Consider the following 21,221-nt stretch of genomic DNA (forward strand, 5'->3'; position numbering starts at 1 on the left):
AGTGACAGATATATGAGGAGCTGACATGCCCTGTGGTTGTTGTAATTCTATCATGTTTTGAGGCAGAAGAAGAGAAGAGCTGCAGAGAGAGGCAGAGAGAGGCAGAGAGAGGCAGAGAGAGGCAGAGAGAGGCAGAGAGAGGCAGAAATATAAGGGTTTCTTACCGTAAACTTTATGTGGTGGGACGGGGGCCAACGTCGGTGCAGGTGACGGGAGATGTGTTTGCACGATCCAGCCAGCCTCAGAGCAACCGATCGATGACCCTGCTCGGAGTGATCGAGAGAAGGAGTAGGTTGTCATTGTCCTTGATGAATGAAGGGAAGCCGTCTCCACGTGTTCCGAGGGCTCTGCAAAAGGTTCCAGAACATGTCGTGCTTCCTTTGACGTTGATGATATCGAGGTGCACCCTGCATACCGTTCCCTCGCCTCTTGCACTCCACATGCCGTTCAGCTGTTGCCCAGTGAAAAAAGCGTGCTGCTTGTCACGACCGCTGAAAGTTGCAGGACACCCCAGTGGGGCCCACCAAGCCCAGCCCAAGCCCACTGCCCGCTGCCACCTGCCACCAAAAACAGCCTGCAAAACAACTGTCTCTCTCGCCAGTGGTGTGTCCCAGACCAGAGAGAGTGGAGGCCAAGAGACCAGCAGCGTCCCTGCACCGCACCACAACTTGACCCTCACCTCTTCTTCCATCGTTCACTTCACGACGTACGCTCCCAGTGCGCGAGAAGCCACCCCCATTGTATTCTCGACACGCTCGATCCCACACTCTGCGCGCCCCCGGAATGAGGTAGCCTTTCGATTGTTCTCAGCTCCCTGACCGGACTGAGCCTTGGACGACGACGCTCCTAACCACTGGCGTTGATCCTTTGGGGGTTCGAATTCAATCTACGCTGCCGAAGCGTGAATTGCAGCCATCGCCTACAGACTGACGCCGGGACATTGGCCTCTCCCGAGCCCATCAGCCTCTGCCACATCATCATCCTCTTCAAGCACGACCCCCATTGATTTAAAGACTCTTGGCTGCTGCTGCGACGGAAAAAAACGAGTGGCGCGTTCTCGGCCGAACCTATGAATAGAGACCATCGCGCTCCGGCTGGGCCCAGACGGGAGAACCAGTCGCCCACCAGGTTGTGCTCCCCCTTTTGAACTGGCTGTGTCTTGAATTCGCTGCCTCGTGGGCATCGAAATATTCACTGGCACCTGCAAAAACTTTTGCGGCACATGGGACCGTTGCCTCATGCAGCATTGTGCTAACCCTTGCGATTGTTTTGTTATTCTAGGAGACCGCTGAACCTGAACCCCCCCAGTCCCACCAAGATCGGCTCCATCAGACGGCCCACCGTCGACGCTCCAATGCTCAGTGCCTCCTCTTCCAACAACCACTCCCTCTTCTCTTTCGGGGCTGGGAATGGCGTGTCCAATAACGTGACCGACATCGCCAACGCATCCTTCGAGTTTCTGCCCTCGGTCAGCTTCGACGACCTCCAGAGCAGCCTCGAGTCTGCCTCGACCGACTTCAAACTCACGCAATTTCCTTCACCGACTGGGCAGGGAACAATTTTGGGCGATCGAAGTGCGGGCAACAACCACAACATGGTCGAGCGCCTCGACATGACACGGCCAAGCGCCGCTGCCCATGCCTTGCCTCAGCAGCCTGCCATCACGCGTTCACGAACAGGCTCAATTCTACGAAGACCTAGCACGTCAAGCAGGCCGCCTCAACCTAGCACTGCTTCTACGCCATCTGGTAACCCAGGCGTGCCCAATGCTCCCACTGCTCCGGCTGTCATGCGTGCGCGCCGACAAAGTCATTATCCCCCAGTCTCCAACCCCAATCCCGCCAAGCCGCCACGGAAGTCAACTGGAGATGTTCAGCTGGGAGAGGCTCAGGTCAAAGAGGTTCAGACCCGAAAGCGGAGACCTAGTGCGGTGTCTTTATCAGACAGGCCCGTCCTCGAGGCTTCGAGAGCGTCGGTGGATGTTGCACCTCGATCTACGGTAGTGGAGAGCATGCGGCACCTGACAAGCTCGAGAGCATCCAAGGCAAGGTCTGTGCAGCCATTGCCCAGATCCAACCAGGATATGCTCACACCAGACACCACGCTCAAACCCGAACATACTCACATAGCCATGGCAATGCCTCGCTCCCCCAACAGAGTTGCCGCCAAGGGTTCTACTCCAAGCTCAGCGAAGCGGATATCTGTCATGCCAGGAACTCATCATGCCAGTCACGCCACTGGACTGGGTGCACGAACTATCAGCCCTACCGATACAAGACGAATGAAACGCCTATCTACGATGCACCACGTTCAACAGGGCCCTGTTGCTGGCGCTTCCGCCGCGCTGCCCCATCCACCACCTATTTCGGCCGACGGTCGCGCCTCGTCTCGATCCCCTTCTATGCTGCCTCGAAAGATCTCGACCCCTTCGTCTTCACGAACCACGCCCGACCACACCAGAAAGTCATACAGCTCAGGTCTGTCCGTCAACTCAAGCACCAGTCTCAACACGGTGCGGACGTCCACTGGCTCTATGCAGCAGCGAGCCATGCAAGGTGCAAACAGTTCGCGATTGCCTGCCCCCAAGGCGCTCAATCTTCACAATTCGGCGAGCTTTGACAGCAGCGAGGAAGTGCCACCGGTGCCCGCGATTCCAAAGGCGTACGAGTCTCCAAAGGAGGCGCATCTCGAAGCTGCTTCGTTTCTGGAGAAGAGGAGGTCCAACCTGGCCTATGATGCCAGCAGCATCCATAGCAATTCGACAGCGAGTATATCGGGCGCGCAGACGAGTGATTCAGCACCTGCCAAGCTTCAACGTAAGCCAAGTAACAGGAAGACAGTACACACCTCGAAGCTGGATCTCGAGAAGAATCCTGCGGCAGCTCAGTCGAAGAAGAGCTTGCAACCGCTGCGGTTGCCGCCCATCACCCTTGGTCCCCTCAGCACCCCAACCGCGGCCAAGATTGCTGCTCTTCAAACTCATGGTGACAGAAATCTCTCCCCGCCCCCATCAAGGCAGATCCCAAAAACGCCGACGACTCCCATGACGGCATCGAAGGGCACATTTTTTGGAAGAATACGGCCTGAAGACAGGGCCGATATACAGCATCTCAGGAGCAGCGCGTCGGTGCAGAGGCTCCATCGTGAAAGTCCTGCCACTACGGCAGAGCCACCCACCAGTTCTACTGAGTCCTTTGCCGGTGTGAAGAATGGAACCGCCAGATCAGGGCCGTCGCCTTTCTTGAGCCAGTCGGTGCCGAAAGGAGGGAACTTCGAGACTACTTTGTTCAAAAGGTCAAAAACTGGCGGGGATTTCACCCAGCCTTTGGATGCAGCAGCAGACGTGCCAGTTCAACACAACAAGCCCTCGGGGCCCCGAGCGCAAAAGTCTGTCGTGACACGGCCTGCAGGTGGAAATTCCCCGCCACCGCGTCCCAGTCCGGAGGAGCCGCCCACTCCTTCTTCCATGAGCTCTCTCAGGCGCAAATTGAGCTTGTCCTGGAAGAGAAGCGCCTCCAAAGCCAGCGGAAGCCAAGGACATCACGGAGAGCAAAACGCCGTCAAGCATGATTCAATGCCACCGCCGAGGATTCCTGTCTCGGCAACTCTGAACAACCTTCCCACCGGCAAGCCTCCAAGTCCCACTCCGTCCACGAAATCCAATGGCAATGGGACATATCTGGAGTCACGAAGACGGAAGAGCTCGGCCTCCAGCTTGAATGCGGTGCTTTCTGGGGAACGAAATCGCGGTGATACCGGTACAGCAGCTAAGAAGGATTCGACCCTGGGAACAGTGAACGAGCGTGCCACGGTTCCCCACAACTCGTCTGTGGTGCAAAGGATACTGAAACCTAAGGGCTCTACGGCAACTCTTCGACACCACGACGTTTGGAATTCGGAACTCGACAAGGACGATTTGATTGCAGAAGACGAGATGAGGAAGCTTGGTTCACGGCGTAAGGATACTGAGCTGGCAGCCAGAACTTTGGATGCTCTCCGCAAACGTGCCTCGGCCAAGGAGCGCGTCAGCCCTCAAGAAGCCATCAGAATTGCAGTTCTCAATATCTACGAACGGGGAGAGATTGTGGACTATAAGGACATCTACTTTTGCGGCACACAAAACGCGGCAAAGGTTGTGGGTGATGTTCAGTCGGAGAGTCCCAATTTCGGCTACGACGATGAGCGCGGTGACTACAGCATCGTACCCGGTGACCATCTTGCGTATCGCTATGAAATCATAGACGTGCTCGGAAAAGGAAGTTTCGGTCAGGTGGTACGGTGTATCGACCATAAGACTGGCGTTCTCGTGGCCGTCAAAATCATCCGCAACAAGAAAAGGTTCCATCAGCAAGCCCTGGTTGAGGTCAATATTTTACAGAAACTCCGCGAATGGGTGAGTGCCTTTCCTGGGGATACGTGCCTGGCGCCCGAGCTCTAACATGACTTGCAGGATCCCAAAAACAAACACAGCATGGTCAACTTTACGCACAGCTTTTACTTCCGAGGACATCTTTGCATCTCCACCGAACTATTGGACATGAACCTCTACGAATTCATCAAATCGAACGCTTTCCGGGGTTTCTCACTGAAGCTGATCCGCAGATTTACCAAGCAGATGCTGAGCTCGCTCAACCTACTAAAGCAGCACAAGGTTATCCACTGCGACTTGAAGCCCGAAAATATTCTCTTGCGCCACCCTCTTCACTCGGAGATCAAGGTTATTGATTTCGGTTCGAGTTGTTTTGAAACGGAAAAGGTGTACACGTACATTCAGTCCCGGTTCTACCGTTCCCCCGAAGTTATCCTTGGTATGCAGTACGGTCTGCCCATCGACATGTGGTCTCTGGGTTGCATTCTCGCCGAGCTCTATACGGGTGTGCCAATTTTCCCTGGCGAGAACGAGCAGGAGCAGCTGGCCTGTATTATGGAAGTGTTTGGCCCACCGGAAAAGCATCTCATCGAGAAGTCGACACGTAAGAAGTTGTTTTTCGACAGCATGGGCAAACCTCGCCTCACCGTCTCCTCAAAGGGCCGTCGCAGACGCCCATCCTCAAAAACACTACAACAAGTGCTCAAGTGCGACGATGAAGCATTTTTGGACTTTATCGCACGCTGCCTCCGCTGGGATCCCGACCGCCGCATGAAGCCTGAAGAGGCGATTCGCCACGAGTTCATCACTGGCCAGAAGACATCTGTCCCCATCAGAATGCGCGAAGGGTCCCCCAGCAAGCGTACCAATAGCATCTCGGCCCCCAGACCCCTTCCCGAGCCTCCAGCAGCCGTGAGGGCCGCTACTATGCGAGCGCGGGAGGCTTCCGGTCCCAACAACGGGTCGGTCGGTACGAAAACCGGAAGCATGCCAACAGCCACGGCCCGTAGGACCTCCAACATGAGCACCGCATCTAGCATGAATGGCAGTATCTCCAGTGTGAAGCGTACGAGTAACGGAACCACAACGACTTATACCAACGGCAATGGCACCATCGGCCCCAGCAGTTTACCTAGAGCATCTCTGCGCAGCGTGAGTGGTGGGGTTGGGCCTGTGGGCCTGTCCAACAACTCCAAAACAGACCTTGCCGCAGCAGGTGCAAACGCAGCCATGAGTCGCCGCGCATAGGAGGGACGGGCCTAGGAGGAGCGGACCGCACGAAGATCGAGGGTACAGCAGCGCTCTCGCAAGACTCAGTAACGATGTCAAATACGCAACCTTGGAAACAGGCCAAGCACTTTATTCCTTTCGTATGGCGGTATCGGTTATCAAAAATATGGGTAGACTACTGGTCTTGGAGACGACTTGGGGTAAGGTTGGGATGGTAACGACGGACGGGATTCAAAAGTTGTGGTGTTCAGACATGATGGTAGTTGCAAGTGTTTTTTGGCCTCTCTGGACACTTTTCCCAGCGGCATGATTATGCGGGAGGGGCCGCAGAAAAAGTGATGATACCAAATGTTTATCCTTTTATTTATTCTGTCTCTCTTTTGTTCATTTTGCATGGCATTGCGCGCGCGGTTGTGGGTTGGTGTTGCGCAGACTACTTACTACATTTTTTTTTGGTTGGGTTGGGGAAGGGTTTGTGATGAATGAAATGGCGATTAATTGATAAGGTGGGCGCGCGCGCGCGTGTGTGTGTGTGTGTGTGTGTGTGTGTGTGTGTGTGTGTGTGTGTGTGTGTGTGTGTGTGTGGATGGATGATGGATAGGGAAGATGAGAGAGCTTAGAAGAAGAGAGTGCATGGAGAGAAGAAAAAGTCAGAGATACAAAAACCTGTCTTGGGGTCACTAAAACCAACGAGTTCCGTTCCTTGATATTATCAGTGCTGAGATGGGGAGAGAATGGGGGTTTGAAGAGAGGTTACATTACATTATGATACATATGGCATGGCGTGGATGGATGGCAAGGCGTTGTTAAGCTAGGCTAGGGTGGGTTATCGAAGTACAATATACATTGTCGATGGGGGGATTCGTGATCCGTTGCTTTGTGCGTGGTTGTGGGTAGTGTGGTGTAAACATACTTGCCCTTTTTATTTCAAGCATACGCAGTCTCGTCGTACCATGTTGGACAACAACATTTTGGGGTACAGTCTATGTCTTTTGCGAGGCAACACGCACGACGTCAAAGATGTCAACTGTTGGATTCCATCCTACTATTAATCACCCGACTCACTGTCTTACAACGTTACAGAAAACACACTTGGTCACGATGATGATGCTTCGACCACTTTACTTCTCCCCCTCGATCCCCATACCCACCCAGCCTGTTGGAAACGTATCACCTTTTGAGGGCAACAAAATCACCCAGGGCGCAAAAGGCTTAATCAAGTAAGCAAGTAACGGCTGATTCGCAGGATTTTGAATCTGAAGAAGAGAAAGTCGCTTGCCCCTTGCTGCTTGTAACAGACATAACCTCCTCGGGTTTATGGGCATTGGTGGTAGATAAACCAAAAGTATGGAGAGATATAAAAAAGTTCTGTGACATGGAAGAAAAAACCCCAAAAAAAAGCAAAGCTCACCGGCCAACCCGCAGGGTGACCAGTTACGAAAGCCGTTTCGGGGTCAAACGGCTTTGCTTCGGAGGGCACTCGAACTGGGGCTGTCCGAAACCCCATGGGGGGGATATGAGTGGGCGCCAGCCAGCCAGCCCACTTGACCATTTGGCCAGTCGGATAGTGGGCTGCTGTTGGAAGGTAGGTGTGGGAGGTGGTATATGTACTATGGGAAGGAGCGAGTGGGAAGGAGCGGGTGGGAAGAGCTAATGAAAAGATGCAATGGGAAAGAGCAAGCCGGAGTTAAGAATCGGGCAGGTGTGGGGAACGATGAGAGAGAAAGGGACGGCGGGATCACGAAAATCCAGGTCAACTTGGAAGATAAGCTCGCCCGTGCTAGTCGGAATGGAGATAAATTTTGGTGGACTGGAATCCAGCGCCAGCTCTGGCTGGGGCCGGTGGACTGGACGACCCAGAATAGCGGCAGAATGGGCAACGTAACGCGCGATGCTGGCGGTTAGGAGACTTAAGAGGCTGCCTTGCTGTCATCCATTTGGTCAGTTCAGTTGATGAAATGTTGTCGCTCCCCTATCTTGGACCGCATTCTTGTCCTTTGCTATGCCGAACATTTGGGCTGGCACTTCTTCGTCTCATTGTGTGTTCTTGGAACCAGACATCCCCCTTGAGGTTGATAATGAGTTGGTTGATGACACCGCCAAAGTGAAACCCAACAGCAGTGGAACTGAGAAAGCTGTGAACCAAAACCATGTGTTGCCCTTGATCATGCGCTATTGTTGAGGCAGCCCACAATATTTAGGAAGCTGATCTTAACCAAAATCCCGAGTCCCCTTTCATTGACTCCTCATCATTGTTGCTCTCGTCCTGACTCGGCCTTCCTTTTTGTTTTTCATATGGGATCTCTTAAACAGGCTATGAACATTCGGTAAGGAAGTGGATGCGGCGGCTGTTGAGCCAGGGACGGCCAAAGCCGACAAGAAAGCACAGCAGCTGAATAGAGGTTTTCGTCATGGCCATCAATTTTGCGCCTTAGCCATGCCACAGAAGAAATACAGCATGTAGACCTTCAGCTCTTTTTGAGCGGGTTGCGGAGGATGTCATGGCCAATGCAGAGAGTGCCTGTCTCATGACTGAAGTATGGAATTGGGAAGGCCGCTTTGTCATGAGAGCGTTGTTGCGAGTTTGGAGCCGCTCTTCCACACGAGTGCTTCAGCTGATTGGGAGCGCCATGTAAAATATGTCTAGCAAGATGAGATCGTCTTTGGAAGAAAGTAAAAAGGTACATAACGGTATATCTGTGAAGAGCGTCGGAAGTAATCAACAAATCACCAAATCATGAAAACATGGTACTGTGAACACCAGCGGAGGCGTCCACACCCCAAGTTGTTCAAATAACAATATACTGTACAGTACAACCAGCAGAAAACTCCCAACCATGCGCCAGAAACACCACTCCATGCCATGCCCACCCAGAAATAGTACATCCAGCAACAAAAGCTCCCCAACCCAACCCATCCTATCCATGTCCCATCCAACTCCAAACTCCCGAAAAAGTCTCTACCAATTCTTAAATAGTGAAGGCCCATACGGCACGTTGAAATCGCAATGGTACAAATCCACACTCCGCTGCACCGCCAACAGACACGCCTCATCCCACTCGTACCCCGTCCTGAGCGAGTCCTGAAAGATCTTCTTCACCCTTGGGTGCAAGATCAGCTTCCCGATGAAGGGCATCACCCCTTCACCAGGCCAGTCAGGATATACCGACACCGAGTTCAGCGCCGGGAACTTGTCAAGCCAGTCCAAAAACGGCTGCCCGTTGAACCTTTGGCCGTACTGGAAGGCGAAGCCGGCGTAGTTGAAGAAGTAAAGCCCAAGGTGCTCTATCTTCTCCGACTCCATCCAAACAAACGCCTCCGCCGGCACAACGATGCTCTCGAGCCCCACGACTGGGCACCAGAGGTGGCGCTGGCGAACCGCCCACCTCTGCTCGACCGCAAGCTCGAGCACCCGCAAACTTCCTTCGCGCGCGGCCGGCACCGCAAGTAAGCGCCCCAGAAGTCCCACATCGATCGCACAGCGCGACCGGAACAGCTCCAAGTTCGGCAACTTTGGGAGCTTGCCTTCGTCAAACTCCAAACCCATCTCCTGGGAGTGGAGAGGGTGTCTCGCCTCAGCCCCGTCCATGACGGTGAATAGGTAATTGTGGGCAATTACCGGGTTCATCGTCATGATCTCGATCTTTTCCATGCTCTCCGTCATGGGGGGAAAGATGCGAGGCAGGAGAATGGTCCCCTGGGTGTGGGCTTCGATGCCCATTGCCGGACCGAACGAAGCGTGCTTGAGCTGTCGCCAGCCCTGGGGAGTGGGTTGACCGGGCGTCCACTCGAGCTGGAAGCCGTTCAAGCAGAACGCTTCCAGATTCGGCGTGGACGCCACGATCTCTGGCATTCGGAGCACGTGCTCCTCGGTGCTGGTGCCGGCCATGTCGATGTCGACCCATAGGCTCCGGAGCTTTGGCATCCTCACGGCCTCGATCGCCCGCTCAGGCTTGCTGCCAGTCTGGACGAGGTCTAGAACCTCAAGCGTGTCCTTTGACAAATCAAGAAGTTGGACCAACAATGAGACTGGGGCCTGGTAGCCATCCAGTGAAAGTTGGGCCAATCCAAGCTTTTGACTAGGACTAGGAGCTGGGTCCAACTCCTGGATGGTGTCGCAGCGGTGCGGGGCCGCAGTTTTGATGATGAGGCATTGAAGGTTGGGAAGGCCAAAGAGAAGCATGTAAAGACGCTTGGCAGAGAGCCCAAAGCCTGATACTTCGTCTATGGTCAAGCTCTTCACTCCCTGGTGCCCCCTCAACCATGTGGCAAAAACACGGTTGCCAGGATTGCGCGGCTGGGCAAGACGAACTTCTTCCCAGAGCAACGTATCGTGCTTAATGATACGGTTCCATTTTTTGCTGACTCTGAGGGAGCGGATGACGTCGGAGGTGTCCAGGTGAGAGAAGATCTGACGGAGGAGTTCGAGTGGCAGTTTGGCTGCAGGGTCGCGAAGAGAGTCTTGGAGCTTCAGGCTGTGAGCCATGCGCATGAGAATCTGGTCGTATTCGTCATGGGCGTCATTGCGGTACTTTTCGGAGGTATTGTTCAGGCCGGCCTGAACAAGTTTCTTCATGAAAATATATAGGCGGGCGGTGGTGAGCCCAGCATCCTTCTCGAGGGTTGCGAGTGTTCTCGCAACCTTTGGATTGACTCTCTTGGCTTTCTTTCCCTCTTTTTCGAGCTTAAGGATGAGCCGGATGGTCTTTGCGACGCGGCAATAGCCCTTTGACAGTTGTTAGTGATTTTTCCTGCAACTGGTCGACAAAAGAGACTTACAGCAGCAGAGATTGGGCGAAGGCGAATTATTCCGAGACCGGTCGTGATGGCAGAAACATAATGACCCTCAGTCTCCAAGGATTCGGTGAGGAGATCTATTGCCTCGAGATGTTTGGGCGATGAACAAGAAGGCCAAGCAAAACCGCAAGAACAAGGACTGTTCGCAACATCGTAGATTGCGTCGAGATCCTTACTCCGGACGCCATTGACGAATTGCTTCAGGTGGCAAGACTTGTCTTTGCCATGCCGGACTTGCTTTGTGTTGCCCTTGTTGCAGCTACAAAAATCAATGGCCTGTTGATTGTTAGAAGGGAGTCTTGAATGAGATACCGATCGTGTGCGAAGTGAACCTACCGCGAGGATATCACCGATGGCTTCCTTGATCTCTTTCTTGGAGATAGAGGCACGTGCCTTGTTCAAGAGGTTCTCGATAGTCTGTTCGGACTGAGTCGTGCCGGAGGAACCAAAAGTCTCGGCCATCGTGAAGACGGACGTCTGTGGAGCTGTGATGTTGGGAAAGAAAGTAGATTCCGAGAGAGAAAGCAAATTCCGAGAGAAAAAACCAGGCAGTGTATATATGGCCGGTCGAAATGTGGCAGCTGACCTCGACTTCAGACGAAGGATTTGGTGAGAAGGAACGATAAGACCAAAGAAAAGATTCTTCGCAAGATTTCAAGAAGGCTAGCGGCTGTTAACCCCTATCTCACAAGAGCACGCCTCTTTCGAACTTGGGCCGCCGTTATTCGAATTGCTGAAGCCTTCCCCAGAGGTTTGGAGGTGAAGAAGATAGATAAAACCGTCTTTTGTGCCCTGATATTCGTGGTGAGAGGAGGTGACGAAGTCGGAGTTGTGACAGCGAGTTGAGTCTTCTCAGCCCATGACCAATGACAATATCAGTTGTTGTTTACTTGGTGAGCCAAGGGTCGTGCAAAGTTGTGCAAACAGGTTGTCGATCCTTTCTTCAGGGGCTCAATGCCTAGGCTCACACGTCATATTGTGGCTTTCGTTCGATGTTCAACAAGCAGAGTTTTCATTCACAACAATAAAAACAAGGAATCGTTATCGTGGCCACAGGTCGTTCTTTTCTTTGGCAGCGACTTACACTGATAGATACCACTTTACGCGCTTGAGACGCGTCTCCGATAGCCGATAGATGATAAGGCTATATCGGGTCTTGTATGTAGTACCCCGATAGATCGATATCATGCCCGATACTCTCATATCGGCCGAGCTCCCTCAACCCTTGCCCACAGACCGTGGAAGCTCATCCTCCTCCTATCATCAACCCTGTCGTTGATCCCTAACTCTACTTTGACGTCACTCTCAGCCCTACCCCTATCTATCTCCATCTCCATCTCCGACCCGGCTCCGAAAATCACTGCCGAGCAAATCCGGAGCCGTAAGCCGGTTACACACCTCCGTGCCGTCTCCGCCGTGTAACCCTCAACCCACATGGCCATCTCGACTCTTCTTTGACTTCAACATTCCCAAACGGCCGGTGACCTCCGAGTTCAAAACGGCTTCGCCACAGTATCACAGCTCTCAGCACCGGAACCCAGACTTGATTCCCCACTCATTCAGAATACGAGACTCAATGAATATATCCAACGGCGTGAAAATACTACTCTACCTTACCCATCTTCTTGTCAACAGTCCAGAAGGGGATAGTCAGCAACTTACACTTGCGTAGCGTACTTCGTCACCACGATTGGGGGCGTGTTGGTGATAGAAGCTCCCTTCCAACAAATCCAACTCTAACCATCCAACCACAGCACCAAGCCGGAGATGCCTTCGCGGCATTTCCCCCCCCTCCTCACTTGTAACAGTTCGGAAAGAAAGGATTCATGACCATCTCTGGTGTAACCCATTCCACGTGTCTCCTCCCCCGTGCCGCCCAACTATCTCACGCCAATCTCAACGCCACGAAAGCCACATCTCTCTTACCCCTCTCATCCGCAATACCACATTATCACAGTCTCACCGAACACATCCATTCTTTACCTTCTAGAATAGTTCCAGAAACCTGCATCTCACCGGCACAACAAGAAACTGCAACGGTATTCTCAGCTTACACAAAACCCCCATCCATCCGGTTCCCACGGATCTGGAAAACAGCTTAATTCGGGCAATTCTTTACTGCGTGTTTCATCTCACCACCCGCATATCTTGAAACAAACCACACAGCCCGCCCTTCCATGCACCCTTCCACGCGGCTTCTCTTGCATATGCCTAGACTTTCGATTTACCCCCCGCCACACTACCCAACCCAGTCATGCATGCTCACATTTTTTGACTACTGTAGGAAAATGGCACACACACACATTATCAACAACAACAGCAACAATGACGTTAAACTTTCTTGTTGGTTTTGACAGCGCATTAGTCTGCAGTAGCGCATATGGTTGGGTACGTACACTGTTCCACGGTAGGAGTTGAAGCACCCTTAAGCGCCAGCCTCACCGTCACACGTATCGATCTTGAAGGATCAGAAACAACCTGGAGCTCCACGCGGCAACTCGAGACCCATAGAATAACGGCAGTTAGATACACCAAAAAACCTAGCAACGGCGCGGCCGGCACCTACTTGCCCGAATCTCGTCGCCATACCAGGTAGGTAGACAGGATCCCAATCCTCTTTCCATCTATCTGTTGGCTGCACCACACGGCAATTGAAATCCATCCCCATCAACCTCAAACCCCCATCTGGAACAAGAATGTGGAATTTGACGAAAGCACGGCACGGCCGCCACCGGTTCTCCAGAAGAAGGATCGTATCCTCTCTCTGTGGCTTGACGCCCGCCCGTCCGGCACAAGGGTTGACGAAATCACATCAACTTCCGAGTGCCGCCTCTCACTCATCAGAGCAGCAGCAGTTGCAAGTTCGTTTCATGAACAAACTTCTCGTTTCATCATCCCCCTCTTCCCACAGTGGGGTCGAGAGAGACAAATCTGAGGTTGAACAAACTTCCATGGCGTTCATCCCAAACAGGTGATGTCATCTTCCCTAGATACTGTCATCACCGTCGTGATTCACATGCTGTATGTAATCATCCCACATCACCAATTTGACAAATCTCTCCCTACCTGCACATGACAATACTTCATCTCGGCTCCCCTTGACAAATCCGAGTTGTCACTATCTCCCCCCCCTTTAATTTTTCCTGACCTCAAAACTTCAGAGTAGTATTCCAAAGCCTCCTCCCTACTACTCAGCCTAGCCACCAAAAAACCCAGGCCCATCCGGTCCGGTCAACGGGTCGGGCAGGTCTCGTTACCCGAAAGCGAGAGGAGAGCAGCAACCCGGCCGGGATTGCCATCATCTCCGATACTCATAGTCAAAAGCAAACGATTGTGTCGTAGTGGATCAAGTCATATCGGCGAACAGCGAAAACTGCATGTGTGACTGAAAAAATGTGTCTCTGCATAGCCTCTGTACTCGAACTCGGCAGCAATTGTACAATTTCAAATAAACCTTTTTGTAATCGTAATCTGTCATCATTGCATGTCTTGCCAGCCTGTAGAATTAATGTACTGGGCCTTTCTGTGCTTGGCTTATTCCTTCGGTCAAGTGTCCAGTATTAGCCAACCTGAGTCCAAACTAGAAAAAGACTCCCTGTACCGGACTTCATCAACCCCGCCATACCGAGCAAACGTCATATGCAGAAAGCCATAGCATTGCAGAGAATACGAAGGAAAAGAGAAATCGCAATACGGGAACGCGGCTGCTTCCTCCACGCTTTGTCAGAGGAAGATCATGTGCTGTTTAGCGCAAGTTGTCATCTTTTTTGTAGAGGAGGGTAACACAACCGCAATGAGTGGTGTGTGCGTGTAAGTGTGCGAGTGGAACTCGCTCCGTTTTGAAGATGCAAATGTACTGGTACATGAAGAGGGGAGGGGGACCACACCCATCAAGTCGTTGTGTTCCCAAATCAATCCAAAAAGAAAATTACCTTTCTGGGGGGGAAAAAAGGGCAGGATTAGGATAAAAAAGCTGATTTGCCCGAGTAAACCCATGCAAGGGGAAAGAAATCAAGAGGAACACCACTGCGGCCGCGGCTGCGGCTGCGGCGGGTATTCGATGGGTCGCTCAGAAGGGGAAAAAAGAGGGGGGAAGCTTCATAACGCTGTATGCGGATAGGCTCGCTCGTTTCTCCATTTTCATCCCATCTTTTTGCTGTATGGGATATGCACGTCGCAACTCTCGGGTCGTCTCGGCTGTGGGATTGCGGCGCTGAGGGGTGGTCTCGAGAGAGAGGAAAAGCAGTGGCAGCCTGGGCTTGACGCAAGACGCAAGGTACGGTGCACTGCAGCGCAACCCATCGCCCATCCAGCCGGTAAAAATACTACTAAAAGGCTCCCAGCTAGCAGAAGCTTCTATGCATGACCCGGTTTTCTCACCCTTCGGCACTTTTGGTGACGTCGGGGGGTACTATATGATATTTCTGTCAGAAAGCTGTCAGACTGCCACCCATCCAATCCGCCCCAAAACGGTTGTGGTTGAGTAGATTATGCGGGAGGAGTGTGGGTGGTGTGGGGTTGCCCAGCAAATACTCATCGGTAAATAGCATAGAAAGGCTTGGAAACAGCCATCATGCTTTGTGTGATGATGATCATAAGTCCTATGATCTTCGAAGAGGTGGTGTGGGTAAGGGTGGTGGGCAGCTGAGAAGGGGTGGCGGGTAGGTTCACCAGGGCCGCCAGAAATGGTCGATTAGCGCATGCACACTCGGTCGATCAAAACCAGCCCGTCGGGCCACAATTCAAGGGCTGGAGCGCATTGACGATGTCATGGCAGGACTGGACAGGGGAAAAACGCCTGCGGGAGAGGCGAGAGATTCACCGTTGCTCGGTGGGCAACCCCGGGGCCGATACTCGGGTTGGATGGGCTAACAGCTCCTCCAAGCCTCCTTCTCGTTAATGCTGGTCCGACCCTTGACCTTGATCATAACGGAGACAGCAAGAATCGAAACGGTGGTGATGTTGGGAGCTGTCGGTGTTGATGATTGACAACCTGCTTACAAACTATGTGAAATAAGCGCCGTCAGATATCTTTTTTGCAAAAAAGCATCATCTGTTGAGATGCAAAATCGAGCCAAGCGTGAGAGAGAGAAAAGCTTGGTGCCCCTCCGGTTTGGTATTTTTGGACCCCACCACTTGCCTAAAGCGGGAGTTTCCTCGTCCTGAGCCAACGAAAGGGCGCCGCGGGGGGCACCCCTCTATTTTTATCGTACCAGGCACCCGGGACGCCTGATTGGCGGCCGACGCTTCGCTTGCACCCTTTTGAGCTTAAAGTGCTGACGGGCAGGGATGGGAGCAGGGCTTTGTCACCCCCCCCCCCGCCATGAATAACTCTTCAACGTTTTTTCTCTTCGGCTCTTCGAGCATGGAAGAGGGTGTGCACAGCATTTTCTATTGTCTCATTGTCCTTGAATCTTCGAGCTCTCATTGAACAGTCTGCTAATAAAAACAGAAAAAGGAATAAGGCCAATCGGCTGCTGCAGGAAACGGTGCCAACATGGGTGGAGACGAGATCTACCAAAACGTCCGATTGGGGAGGGGGAAGGGTGACAACACATGTCTTGGCTTGCAACTCATTATTAGCAGCAAGCTACAGACACTACCGCCCAACTATTGAATCGTCATGTGATGCTTGCTTTTGCTGCCAGTGTGTTGAAGTGAATTCCGCCTTGGGGACCATGATGGTCGTGCCTCTATGTAAAAGCCGATACAAGGATTCCCGCCATGATGAGCCGTAGCTGGGACCGCCTCATCTTAGATCGAATCGGGTGACATGCCTTCGATTCTGACGGAACAGCTAGCGTCGGAAACCTCAATCCTATCCTGACATCACGGCACTTTGGTTCACTGTACGTAGGCAGTTATTGATATTTCCTAATGCTATTCAACAGCTATCGTCCAGGATCTGCAACCCCTGGAATCCCGCCAGAGGTGCTAAGCCGGCCTGGCAAGAATAATCTATCTGACTGCGCGAGTAGTAATGAAAGGCTTCCAGAGTCCCGCAAAATCCCTCCCGTTGTAACAGTTTCCTCCGGTACCATCTTGCCCGCTGCTCCTGAGCAGGAATTAACTAAGAGATAACAAAGAGTATTGTCATATGCATCAAACATGAAAACATGACTCGGAAGGGGAAACAAAACAGCCGACTTGAATGTAAGGAAACAAGATAAAAACACACAAATAAAAATACAGAAACATTCGCCAACGCTTTCCGAAATGTGATCAAACCATAAAAACCAAAAGAAGAAGAAAACCCAAGCCAAAATGTTCCGGTTGCCCGGAAGCCCTCTGCCCAAACGCCTGGTATCGTGACCCATATGCATCCATAACATGACATCTTCCATAGAATGAAGAAAATCGAAAAGAAAATGCTGGTGTCTAAATGATGAGGGGTGTTGTACAATCGTGTGTTGTTTCGAGTGTCGTAGTACAGTAGAAAAATGCAGACGCTATGCTTCTAGATTGTCGAAACCCAAGTTGCTGTAAAAGCCAAATAACTCCTGAGCCAAAATCGAGGCTCTATTGCTCTGCTGAGCCTGTAGCGTTCAAGTCATGGTAAAATGTCTTGGGGAGCCCAGTGTGAGGTGCGGTGTCCCTTGGTGTTTTCCTTCGTCTTCGATAACAGAACTGCCTGTCCGTTGGTGGTGCATTCGTCCGTAGGGGAAATTGAGCGACATGGGCGAGATGTTGAGTCTTGTTTGCCGCTTAGAGAAAGGCAGGCGGGGCTGATGTTGACATCAATCGATCGTGGCCCACGAAGAGATAGGAAAGCCGAGAGAATGGTTGGGTTGGTGCCGGAGCCCGTTCTCGGAATGAGTAGAGATAAGAGACCCAATCTTCATACTCAAAAGGTACCAGTGGTGGTGAATGCGAGGAACGGCAGCCTATTGTCGAAGACGCAACTTTTCATCGGTACCGGCTGCCGTGTGAGCTTTTGTGTGATCTCTGGCCGTGGGAGTGGTAGCCCGAGTCGGAATACTGGGAGTATCCGTAGTCGTCATATCCGCTGGAGTGTGCTGTGTGATCCGCGCAGGCGTACCCAACCAATATCGTCCTCTGCTGGATCGTGTGGCCTACACGACCATATGCCGCACAACGGTCGATGGCGTGCTGGTAGTACAAGCAGCGGCAAGATGAGTACCGCTCGATCAACTGGTAGCACATGATGCTGACTTGAGCTTGAGACTGAGTGTGAGTGTCTGTATGTATACTGGGGGTAGGAGGTGTCGTCCGTGCAGAGGGTGTTGACTGCCGGAGCGGGAGGTGGTGGTGGGGTTGCTGTGATGGGATGTGTGATCTGATCCGATCTGATGTGTATCTGACTATCGAAAACCAAGGCTTGGTGTGCGAACTTGTGTAGAGGGGTCGAGTGAAAGTGCACGAGATTCCTGAGAGCGAAGGCCAAAATAAATATAGGAGCAATACCGAAGGGGTGGCAGAGCCCGAATTCGAGGTGTGCAAGAAGAGTGCGAAGCGAATGGCAACGCAAGGCAAGCAACAGAACAAGAGAAATGAGTAATTAGGCAATACACCTTCATGCAAGCCAGTTGTGAATGTTCGACTCATCATCTCCAGACCGAAAGAGGACATCGTAGGAGCCTTATAGGCGTAGGAGCCTGTCGAAGGTCTCCAGCCGTTGTTTGGAGGGGACCTGCGTCTGCGGCGTGAAGGCAGCAATCACCACCTGCTGCCAGGGGAAGGATAGGGATAGTAGCTCACACCTCGCCCTCAGTAACCAGACTCCAGCATAGAGCCATGCAGACTAACGCAACGGAAGAGGGCGCAGGGACCGTTGTTGGGTGGTCCATGAACCGGTACATGGCTCTGTTTGGCATGGTGTTCTCTGGCGGATGCACAAGGTGCATGTCATGGTGCAGGGTGCAGGTGTTGTTTGGGAGACTTCGCAGTCCTGTTGAACGCAGGTGCGACAGAAATCGACGGTAGGTGGGTGGGTTCTGCTGGTACGAAGTCGCAGTACTAGCGGTTGGCCGGCAGGGATAGCTCCTGGAGGGTACAGCGACACCTCACCCCCCAGCCCCCAACTAAACGGAACCCAAGCATCATAACGGAGCGCGGCAATCTGACTGCAGTGCCGGGGAAGCCCGTTATTGCGGCGTGACTCTCTCTCTAGTGTCGAGCTTCGCGGGTACCGGACGACAAGGTCACTCATCGCCGCCCTTGATTGAATTGGTGTGTGCCATCTGCCGTCTTAGAGCTTGCTTCCAGAATTGGCAGATACATTAGGGCACAGGACACAGAACGAGACGCTGACGTCAAAAGCCACATAGGCCACTCCCGCCATGCCTGAGGTTCCATTTTCGCAAACAACACGCGAGCTGCTTGTGCTGTGCGTATTTGCTGATGCGTCTTTTTTCATGACGGCCAGCATGAACCAGTGCATCAGACTCGGTGTGTGTTGTATGGCGCGGTGTGGTGTTGGTGATGGTGGGTGGTAGTGAGGTACAGCGGGAGCCACTGCAGGAGACAAAGTACTGCAGCGTGATGCAAGCGCGCTCCAGCGATCGATAATCAGATCTTGGGACCTGCCGGAGCAATATTGCCTGCGTCGGGTCAACTCTACTGCTGCAGGCATCAATGTGCCACGACAGCAGCATTGACCGAGTACATACATACTCCAACAACTTCCAGCGTGGTTTTTTGTTCGGTAAACTATGCAAGCAATATCGACGACTGATCATCAAAGGTCCCGGATCTAGGTGGGCCGCTGCGCATTCCGGCTTTTCCAAGCAACTCAGGAAGCAGATGTCGCAGTTGACGCCGCGTTCAGCTCGAGGTCCTCTCGACTGTTCAAACACGCAACGCCGAGTTGCAATAGCAACCGAGACAAGTTCCGTCCATCATTCGACTTGTGGAGCAAGCTGGGCATCCTCGCAGCAGGGACGGCGATATCAGCCATCCTGTTCTTGGCAGGCCAGTTCGACGATGACCTTGCCGGGAGAGTCCAAGGCACACCCGCGGAGCCGTTCCCGGCCGTGAGTTAGGCGGCGGTCCTTCTGCTCCTTCAAAGCGGTCCCTCCCGTCGGCAAGTAAGGTAAGGAATCAACCATCATCATGCGCTGGGCCTTGACCTGGGAAGTCGGTCCGCCACATACTCCCACATCAGCAGTCTATTTGCTGAACCGCACCGAGAGCCGCAGAGCATTGTGGGTGCGGCGTAGATCTGAATCCTGTATGTCGATGGGGCGTGCAGTGTACAAGCCTCAGCGGGGGTTTCGGGGGTGGTATGGCTGACCAGGCACCACGCCTTCGAAACTCGTAACGAGGAAACCAGTAAGGCGTCTCCAAAGATAGTTCGAGTTCATTGTGTAGCAGTGGGGGAAGTTGCTGTATTCTCCGATCCCATGCTGGAGTACTAAGTTAAGGTAGTTGACTTTGAGGTCCGAGAATCAGATGGTGTGTTGTACGAACAACGGACCCGGGGTTGTCTCCCGGGTATCTGGGTGGGTCAGTATAGACAAGGATGCTGACGACTTCACTAGTGATTTCTCTACTACTGACGAGAGATCATCACCAGCATATGATATCAGAGCGAACAGCCCAATCCATCCGCAACGAAGCGAGTTGAAACGGTCGTGCCAAGAAGAGATCGTAGAAACGGGACAGGGACCAGGGACGGGAGCATCTGATTGGCGTGCGGGAACCTGTGCTCACCGCCAAGGCTGTCAATGTTTCTTGAAACAAACCGCCGCTGCCATGGCGGCCTCTGTTTCCTGGCGCCGGTCCGGATCACGGAGTCGGGGGGCTTGACCGTGGGGCCGGGAGGATGCCGCTCAACTCGGCCATTGGGCGTGGTACGGAATGTCGACCGGAACCCTGACGGTCTTCTGTTCTGCTATGGCTAAATCTGCAGTCATCCTGTGTGGGTGCTCCCTCCCCTAGTTCGGCTACAGAATGGCATGACCGACATCGATACCAAAGATACTGGATTTAGCAGTTGGATCTCATCAGCACCCGAGTTTTAGGGCTATTGTTGATATCATCTTGTCACAGCGGGCGCTTCAGCCGTACCTCGCCCAATGGTGGCCAATGCGATGCTGCAGATGGTGGCTGCCCTCCCTGACCGTCACCCTGGGACTGGAACCCTGGTTCGATCTTGCGATCGGTGGGGGATGTGCCCCTCTACCTCCACCAGTCGGCCTTTTACCACAGCTCTACCATCTACCATGTGTGTACTATATTACCAAATGTCGAAAAGGCGGCTGGGGACGGTGAGGACGGACAGCATACTATTGCCTGACACTTTGGTGGTTAGTTTGGTTAGTTTGATTTCAAGGATCGGCCGCTCCTGTCAGCGCTGGAGTCCTGCGTGCGCAGAGAGTATTTCCTAGTGGTCGCCTGCCTACCATCTGGGCAATCACCTGAGGTTGTAACGCGGAAGAGCATCAGAACATCAATGTCCTCCACCCAAACCAGGGGTTATCGGCCATGGAGACGGCAATGATGACTCGGCTGCCTCGGGACGACGACGGTATGCGTAGAGAGTACTCCTTTCAATGACGACATCAAGACAGCACTCACCGAAAGGGCCGCCCAAACGAGGTCCCATAATCCCTTCGGTCCCCTTCCCGTTGCTGGTTGCTACTGTATGTGGCTCGTATCCACCGCAAGAACTTCAAACTCATCGCCAACACCTGTGTGCGTTGTGTCAGCGTGCTTTCGAGTTTCAATTCAACCTTGCGATATGCCTGACCCCACTGCGCGGCACGATCTTTTCGGGAACCCTAATCATCCTTTGCCGGCGCCGGGCCCATGGTGATGATGGCACGATGGAGCCCTAGTGGTCTTTGGATGCCGACCGGGGAGC

General features: G+C 52.9%; 2 protein-coding genes across 2 annotated transcripts, besides 1 other annotated feature; one reads left to right on the top strand and one right to left on the bottom strand.

The window, feature by feature from the left end:
- Positions 1–1,354: 1,354 nt before the first annotated feature.
- PODANS_2_630 (uncharacterized protein) lies at positions 1,355–5,617 on the top strand (the record flags this gene model as incomplete). Its single annotated transcript, XM_001910772.1, has 2 exons — positions 1,355–4,393; positions 4,451–5,617. The coding sequence occupies 2 exons, from the start codon at positions 1,355–1,357 to the stop codon at positions 5,615–5,617; spliced, it is 4,206 nt and encodes a 1,401-aa protein (XP_001910807.1).
- A 2,941-nt stretch (positions 5,618–8,558) lies between these two features.
- On the bottom strand, positions 8,559–10,858 carry PODANS_2_640 (uncharacterized protein; the record flags this gene model as incomplete). The annotated part of the gene is made up of 2 exons (XM_001910773.1): positions 8,559–10,325; positions 10,379–10,858. 2 exons carry the CDS (start codon positions 10,856–10,858, stop codon positions 8,559–8,561), a joined length of 2,247 nt encoding a protein of 748 aa, XP_001910808.1.
- A 5,460-nt stretch (positions 10,859–16,318) lies between these two features.
- Positions 16,319–17,986: a sequence feature (pseudogene).
- Positions 17,987–21,221: the final 3,235 nt, after the last annotated feature.

This window comes from Podospora anserina, chromosome 2, assembly GCF_000226545.1.
Source record: "Podospora anserina S mat+ genomic DNA chromosome 2, supercontig 2".
Lineage (NCBI taxonomy): Eukaryota > Fungi > Ascomycota > Sordariomycetes > Sordariales > Podosporaceae > Podospora > Podospora anserina.